Source organism: Phoca vitulina, unplaced genomic scaffold (assembly GCF_004348235.1).
Source record: "Phoca vitulina isolate PV1807 unplaced genomic scaffold, GSC_HSeal_1.0 scaffold31, whole genome shotgun sequence".
Taxonomy (NCBI): Eukaryota; Metazoa; Chordata; class Mammalia; order Carnivora; family Phocidae; genus Phoca; species Phoca vitulina.
Window position 1 is genome coordinate 12715846 of NW_022589734.1, and position 8385 is coordinate 12724230.

At 44.4% G+C, this 8385-nt stretch overlaps 1 protein-coding gene across 1 annotated transcript; it reads left to right on the top strand.

The window, feature by feature from the left end:
* Positions 1-392: 392 nt before the first annotated feature.
* On the top strand, positions 393-6589 carry EDN1 (endothelin 1). The gene is made up of 5 exons (XM_032424868.1): positions 393-745; positions 2305-2473; positions 3848-4006; positions 4161-4274; positions 5847-6589. The coding sequence occupies exons 1-5, from the start codon at positions 682-684 to the stop codon at positions 5947-5949; spliced, it is 609 nt and encodes a 202-aa protein (XP_032280759.1). The 5' UTR covers positions 393-681; the 3' UTR covers positions 5950-6589.
* Positions 6590-8385: the final 1796 nt, after the last annotated feature.

The window sequence follows — 8385 nt, forward strand, 5'->3', positions numbered from 1 at the left end:
CGCGCACAACAATACAATCTATTTAAACTGTAGCTCATACTTTTCATACCAATGGTATGACTTTTCTGGAGTCCCTCTTCTGATTCTTGAACTCTGGGGCTGGCAGCTTGCAAAAGGGGAAGCAGACTCAAGCGCTGCACGGGCAGGTTTACCAAAGGTCTCTAATGGGTATTTTCTTGTTCTTAGCCCTGCCCCTGAATTGTCAGACGGCGGGCGTCTGCCTCTGAAGTTAGCAGTGATTTCCTTTAGAGCCTGGCCTTATCTCCGGCTGCACGTTGCCTGTTGGTGACTAATAACACAATAACATTGTCTGGGGCTGGAATAAAGTTGGAGCTGTTTACCCCCACTCTATAGGGGTTCAATATAAAAAGGCGGCGGAGAGCTGTCCAAGTCAGACGCGCTTCTGCAGCGGCGCTGGGGCGAGCGCGCAGAGGGTCCTCGGTCCGGTCGGCGCCGCTGTCCCCGCGTGCGTCCGCAGACCGCTCCCACTGCCGGCCCTCCTGGCAGAAAACTTCTTTTTTCTCTCCGTTAAAGAGCACTTAGGCTGAAGGCTCACTTCGAGATCTGAATAACCAGAAGCGCTTTGAGGGACCCGAAGCTATTATTTTTCTTCGTCTTCTTTTGGGTTCAGTTGGCAGGGGAGGACTTTGATCCCCCCCACACTTTTTTTTTTTTTCCAGAATGGATTATTTCCCCATGATTTTCTCTCTGCTGTTTGTGGCTTTCCAAGGAGCTCCAGAAGCAGGTAGGCACGGCGACTTGTAAACCTCTGAACGTTAATGTCTTCTTGTCCACCTTAATGTTTTTCTTGCTTCTGTTTTCCCCTTCTTTTATGACTGCAGCTTAGATAGCAAGTGTCTGGGAATTATTGCTCAAAGCTACTTAAGTTTTCTAGTGGGGAAAAATAATTCCTCTATTGAAAACAATTGCTCCTATAGCATTAAAATAACTTATTGTTATAAGTATATAGTGTATTTCCTTGGCTTTTAAAAATATAACTCAAGAAAAGTAAAGACAAGATATAATTTAGCCAAATGTATATTTGCAACATATGTGTTCGCACAGGTGATAGGACATATAAGGACTTATATATCTTATTTAAATACTGTTTTAATAGTGTGTGAATGTGTAAAATATTTAAACATTTCAGCTTGAAGCCAAGGAATTTTATTCAAGTCATTCAAGCAATATATGAGCACTAAAATCACCTGCAGAACAGTCTGTTGAATAACCCTCGGGCGGTTTCAGGGTGAAGCAGATGTTTTCTTTAAAATTTGTCATTATTGACTTTAGGCTTCTTTTGGCAGGTTTTTGGCACCCAAAACAGTGTGAGGTCTATTTTCAGTTTTATTCACCTGTTGTGGGAGGGAAACTAAGATAAATCTTGGCTGCCTGAGGATTTAGATAGTACATGTATATCTGCCCATTTCCCCCCTCTTAGGGTCAATGCCCTTTTTTGTGTGTGGCTTTTCATGACCCTGACTAAAGAGAAAAGATGTCAAGGGAATGAAAATCCTGGAATGTGTCTGATCATTTGAAATGTACAAAATTGGGCAGATAAGCCTCATGGCTAACTTGTCAGTAAGAAGAGGCCATGCTGCAGTGGGGAAGGGGGAGGCGGCGAGTCCCCCACACGCCATCCTCCTCCGGGGATCCTGAATTCAAAATCCACAGAACCTTAATTAGGTCCCGGAGCTGCTGCTCAGTCTCACCCTAGGTCAGTACTTTCTCTGGAGTTTACCATGTGCGATGAGTATTGTAGAGCTGGTTTCTCTTCTTTCTCTCCAGTCATCCCCCCAAAGCTCTTGAACCTCAGCTAATTTCAAGGACTATGTATCACCTGGGCTACCCCTGCCCTCCACCAGGTGTGAAGTGGTGGGTGCTCCCCTAAACTGCAGGGGGCAGTGGGTCCGAACCTAGGAAGAGGCAGGTGATTCATGTAGCTTTAGAGCTTTGGTCATCAGCCCACTTTACGCCACTGTCCTACGAAATTGGGCTGTCCTATTAAATTCCATGCAGAAGCCACCCCAGATTTCTAACAGGCAGCATGTCCATGCATTTCTCTGGGGGCTGGTCAGTCAGTCCCCTTTTCAGGTGGCTGTTCCTGCTGCACGTGTGTAATCTCCTTGAAAGTGGATAAGCCAGTGTGGGGTAAAGGTGAAGTCATGTTAAGGAGGGAAAAGATAAAGAGCCCTTTTTCCTCTGTGTTTCTTATTGAAGGCGGGCTGCAGGCTTCATGGGCTTTTATCTGCTCCGCTAGATCCCAGGGGACATGCCCTGCTGACCTGCTCTTTCTCTCCCCAGCGGTCTTGGGCGCGGAGCTCAGCACAGGCTTGGACAGTGGAGGCGAGAAATCCGCCGCCAGTGCACCCTGGCGGGCCCGCCGCTCCAAACGGTGCTCCTGCTCTTCCCTGATGGATAAAGAGTGCGTCTACTTCTGCCACCTCGACATCATCTGGGTCAACACCCCCGAGTGAGTCTCTAGAGGGCGTCGTCACTCTACCTCTGGCTTCTCCAGAGACTGGAGCCCGGGGATGCTCATTGCTTTGGAACGGGGGTGGGGGTGGGGGGGTGGGTGGGGGGCTCCTGGTTTGGATTCTGAAGGTAGCACTTCTGATGACATGAAGGTGCCTCGGGGGTGGGGGTGGGGAGAGCGCCCCCCCACCCCATTCCTGAAAATACCAGGCAGGGTGGTTCTTTGAAACACAGGGGAGGGTCTTCTGAGTCCCCGTGGCTCAAAGACTCAGGACAGGAGAGTTGGAAAATGCTGATAGCAAGCAGGACTCTGTCACATATTTCTGAGGGGGGATTTTTTTTGGTGGGATCTGCTTGGGTTTAGGGAATAAACGGCCGAGGTCGGACATGGGTTAGTCTAACCCATCCTACTCCTGCTAGGCAGAAGGGATTGTAAAGAGTGATAATCAGTCCCTTCATATTACTTATAGAAAAGCACAAACCCAAATTGTGGACATCACTTGTCAAGAATGAGTCCAGGACAGAGCCAGACCTGGGACAGGGGTGTGTGACTCCTCTGTACTCTCCCCTTAGAAAAGCCCATTTCAAGACAGCAATAGAAACATGGTCTACAGATTTCTCTTCTGCTTCCAGAGCTGGAAGAAAGCAGGTTCTCCCCCTCCTTCACCCTGAAAACTGGCTCACCCATCAGACACAGTTGTAAACAAAAACACGGCACACAGTGTCCCGTACCGGGTGGCCAATTATGGTGAGGGATGCCCAAAATCCAAACAAAATCAAATCAAACAAAAACCACAATGAGCCTAATACTTAAAAGGTGATGCTACCAAGGTGAAGACTTTAGTCCTTTTAGGTGAGGCTCAGAAGGGACACTTTGGAATTTACCGGGAAGCCTTCTGGCGAAGTGTCCTTCTATTAGTCACCAGCTGCAGGAGACGTGCGAAGCTGGGGGTGAACCATGCGTGCCGTAGTAGATCTTACCCGACACCCCCCCCAACACTCAGGAGGCACTTTTGGCATTATCATATGACTTAAATTGAAAATAGATTTTCAAAATCATGCGAGTCATGGTTTTGCATCGAAGTCCCTCCCCCGCAGTAGCTGTTAAGTAGATGGAAAGTCAGAAAAGGAAGAAAATAGGAAACAGACACCAAAGCAGAGATGTCATAATCTTGGACAAAAACCAAAGCTGCTTGTGTGGAGAAGAAACTGAAATTTTTTAAGAATCCAAATGGAATTTCATTGAGTTAGAAAACTGGTTTTCTCCTGGCGAGGGTATACACACTCAGGGCCATTGATGGGCACGTAGAATGCATCATTTCAAAGACTATTAATTATGCTAATATCTTTTGTTCATCTTTTTTGATAATAGGCATATTGTTCCGTATGGACTTGGAAGCCCTTCTAGGTCCAAGCGATCCTTAAAGGATTTATTTGCCACAAAGGCAACAGACCACAGGAAGAGATGCCAATGTGCTAGCCAAAAAGACAAGAAGTGCTGGACTTTTTGCCAAGCGGGAAAAGAACTCAGGTGAGGTAGAAACCCTTTTGCTTTCAGTCAGTTTTATGGCCTCCTGATCTTCCTGCCATGATGTTGCCTTTTTGTTTAAGAGAAATTAACAGAGATTTTGTGAGAGCTGAAGATACCATTGCTGAAAAGTTTTGTCCTATCTGTATTTTAACAGGGACCAAGACAGTATGGAGAAGGGCTGGAATGACCATAAGAAAGGAAAAGACTGTTCTGAGTTTGGAGAAAAGTGTATTCATCAGCAGCTGGTGGCAGGAAGAAAAATAAGAAGGTAAGAGACTCCCAAGGACAGCTAGCCCCAGTCACCAGTGCTAATGGGTTGCTCCCCCAGGTACTCTCACCTTGATGGAGGAAAGGCTTAGAAGAAAAGAACAAAGATCTTCATAGTCAATAGATTAGAAAGAGCAAAGGAATCCCTCTCAAATATTTTTGAATGCAGACCTTGAATGCCCACTATACACTTGGATGATCTTAAGCACGTGCCACTCAGTCTAAAGTTAGATTTTCCCAACAAGATACATCTACAGACAACTTTGTCATTTGGTCATATCTAGTCCTTGCTTTTCCAAGTCAATGCATTTGCCGCTTTCCTTGAGAAATTAACAATCCTTTCTGGGAAAGGAGTTTTGATGTTTATTTTATATTACTTCATTTTATTTTTAAATCAAAGAGTCATGTATGATCAAGTTCTTCAAAAAGTAGCAGTTACTCCAATGGCCAAAGGGAAAAATAAAGTCATTAGGTAGGGATGGTGAGCATTAGAACATGCTGTTTGGGGGGTTTATTTATTTTTTTAAAATAGGGAAGTGCATTTGCTGGAGAGCCCATGTCATTCTGAAAAGCTCTCATCTCTTCTAGTCAGTCGTGAGCTGGGGCAGAGAAGGGACACACATTAGTCCACACTCTGGGGTTGTGATGGGCAGCTCTAGAGGGATGACCCTTCCAAATCCAAAACCTTTTGGAATTCACAAGAGGAAATCTGCACTCGGAGCTGTCATGTGTTCTACATTTCCCTCTCCTGGTCCATGGAAAGTTTTCCTAGAAATCCAGTGGCAAGGAGTTCTGTGATCAAAGTGTGTTGAGCCACAATGACATCTGCATTGTTTACTGCTGATGGGTGGGACATCCTCAGCTATCTGGGACGTCTCGTTGGCCATTGTTGTTTCCATATTTATAATGTCAGGCCCCCAATGCTCCCTCCAGATCATCAGGTTCCATAAGCTACAATTCCTTAACTGACTTGGAAATTATTATTATTTTTCTATTCGTTTTTATTGTACCAACGATTAAATCACTATTACAGTTCAGTTTCTTTTTCCTGCCAAAAGAAAACATTAAACCTGCAAAAATATAGATCTATATTTTTTAATTGCCATACACCATTTACTTTGGGCCTACCTGTACTCCTCATCTCTTTTTGTTCCTTTCCCACCAAGTCACCCTTAATTGCTTTTGTGATTAAGAAGACATCCATGGCTATTTGAGACCTACATGGAGGTAGTTTCTGTATAGAATCCCATGGTGGTAGCTGCGATGGGGCAACAGAAGAAAAGAGAATATCTCTAGTTTACCTTAAAATTGTACTTTAAAATTGCATTGAATGCCCAATTCCCTTTAGATATGACCATAGCTCCTCTCCCCTTCCCCCCATGCCCAGCATAAAGGTGGGGGGGCTGCATTTTCACTTGAGTTTAACCAAGAGTAGCATACTGTTGCGGTCAGTGGGGAAAGTTCAGGAACCAGACTTAGATTTGTTTGTGCCGGATTCTAATTTTAGATGCCTCTTTTGCCTAGAAATTTTTTTTTTTTAATGACGTTTGTTTTCTCTTGTCTCGTTTAATAGGTTGGACCCCATCAGCAACCGCATCAAAACAGCTTTTCGTGTCGCAAAGCTGAAAGCGGAGCTCTACAGAGAGAAGCAAGTGACCCACAACCGAACACACTGATGGCAGGTCCCCGGGGCCCGTGGCCGGCCCGCCCGCAAGCCTTCCCCTCCGCGGAGGGAACCCTGTGGCTGATTCTGCACTCTCTCCCCACGGCTGGGATCAGAGCAAAAGCATCCTCCCTGCTTTGACCGTTTCTTGTTCCAGACTGGCAATGGACCAGTGCCCTCGCCCTAAACATTACAGTGAAGGTTAAGGAGTCCCCCAATCCATCTTCATTTACTTCCATCAGTGATAACCGCTTTTGTCTCTCCTCGTTTGGGGTGACAATGGACCACTCAGAAAGCAGAGAGACACACAGTGACTTGTGAATTAGGGTGTCATCCTCCAGAGGGAGGACAGGAGATTCCATACATGGTGGAATTTCTGAAGAGGGTCCGAAGGGAGTGTTTGTGTCTCACTCAGGCGCCTGGCACATTTCAGGGAGAAACTCCAAAGTCCACGCAAAGATTTTCTAAGGAATGCACAAATTGAAAACACACTCGAAGGACACTCAAGTTAAAAAAAAAAAAAGAAAAAGACTTTTTTTTGCTTTTTAAATTCACAAAATGCAAAACTAAAAGAAACTGTTACTACTGTAAATCGGGATGGGTTTGATGAATCTGAGTCTACCTCACCTCTATTGCACTCTGGTAGAAGTACTTTCCCACCGTTAATTATCGTCCCTCTCCCCTGCCCCCCAGCTCGGCCCCCTCCTGCCATCCCCTCCCCCGGAACCCCCATAGTCAATCTTGGCCTCATAGATGTCTGGTCTACCATGTCAGTAGTAGATGTAACATTTTCATAGTAATCTACTAGCTCTGATTCATAAGAAAAAAGACCCTTGAATCAGAAGGTTCCCTTACCTTGATCCTTAGAAACAAAATGGTCTAGGGTTGTTTCTGAAAGATGTTGCAAAGTAAACATTTGGTTATGCTTTAAAGCAGTAAAATTATTTTCCTTTATGTAACTGGCCAATGGAAGAGGTTGGATTAAATTTTGATGTACTTATTTTTTTATAGATATTTATATTCAAAACAATTTATTCCTTATATTTACCATGTTAAATATACGTTTGGGCAGGCCATATTGGTCTATGTATTTTTTTAAAAATGTATTTCTGAATGAAATTGAGAAAATGCTTTGTTTTGCCTGTCAAGGTAACGACTTTAGAAAATAAATATTTTTCCCCCTACTGTACTGATTTCGAATCATTTCTGAAATTCCCAAGAAGTGGGCCAAAGTGCTAAGAATTATGAAGGGAAATGATTAAAGTTGTTTTTTTGGGTGGCAATAAGAAGGAAAATAGTCTTGGCTAACCACAAAAGAACTTGATCCAGATCTTAAAAGTTGCCCTTAGATTATATTAAGGTAAAAAAACAAAACAAAAACCCAGCTTTAATACCTCCATCGTTCCCTGGATAGCAGCCTTCTGCTTCCTCTTCTCCTCAAAAACTCTCCAGGGGCTTGCTTCATCCATTAACTTCGCTTAGGCTATGAGACAGGATCCCACAGTTAAAGCGGATGGGGTGGTGAGAGGTGCTTTCTCCTAATCAGCGGGCTGAAGGAAGAAGTGGCAAGATGACTCCCCAAAACGTACCTAATTATACACAGTTCCACATCAGAAAAATGCTTGGAGGAAACAGCCGGTTCAGAGCAAGTAAGCCCCCCTTCCCTAGCTTTTTAAATTTATTTATGGTTGTTTTTTTTTTTCTTTTTTTTCTTTTTGGCTCAGATTTAGACTTTTGTTTATTAAGGAACACTAAGTGCTTTTGCTGCTCTGTGGGAGCCCAGGACTGCACACAAGCCAGTGGTGGTGGAGATACCGAATGCTGGGTCTGGGGCATAGGCATTGTGCTGCATCCTCCTCTCCACTTTGCCTTGCTGGTCTTGCCAAACCATCCGGGAGACTGGTGTTTCGAATGGTTGTTACCAACAGAAGCCCAGAAGAGCTTGATGAGCTCTTCAGACTCTTCCCCTTCCTTTCCTAATAGGAAAGAATGCCTAGAATTCAACAAATATTAGCTCATGATGATCACTGTTGTCCAACAATTACACAACTAAGGGACATTGAATACCAGCCTTCAGGTGAGTGTAGTCAGTGTCCCAGGTAGTTTCTAGATAGATATTGACATTGTTTTTTATCTTCCATTCTTTCTCTCTCTCTCTCTCTCTTTTTTTTTTTTTAAGGCACAGTCTAATATCTAAAAGCATGGTTTCTGGAAGTCCATTTAGAGCAGATTTCTCTCTTTGCACTTAAGGCCAGGCAGAGCTTTGATCTCAGGATCTGAGGACCAGATAATGCTTGATCTAGCAAACTGTTTGTCGGTGTGTGATTCTTAAGGGAATTGTGACGTTTTGTCCACAATGACCAGGGGCTTGGTTTGAACTTGGCCACTGTTTAATCCTGAGCGATCAGTCCCCCCGAAGTTTTCCCATCAGGTAATGAGGGAGTGGGGA

Bases quoted from the DNA above. Each gene is read 5' to 3' on its own strand.
- EDN1 (XM_032424868.1), top strand. From the start codon at position 682: ATGGATTATTTCCCCATGATTTTCTCTCTGCTGTTTGTGGCTTTCCAA. The intron at 2,474-3,847 runs GTGAGTCTCTAG...TTTTGATAATAG, and splicing joins ATCTGGGTCAACACCCCCGA to GCATATTGTTCCGTATGGAC. The intron at 4,007-4,160 runs GTGAGGTAGAAA...GTATTTTAACAG, and splicing joins CAAGCGGGAAAAGAACTCAG to GGACCAAGACAGTATGGAGA.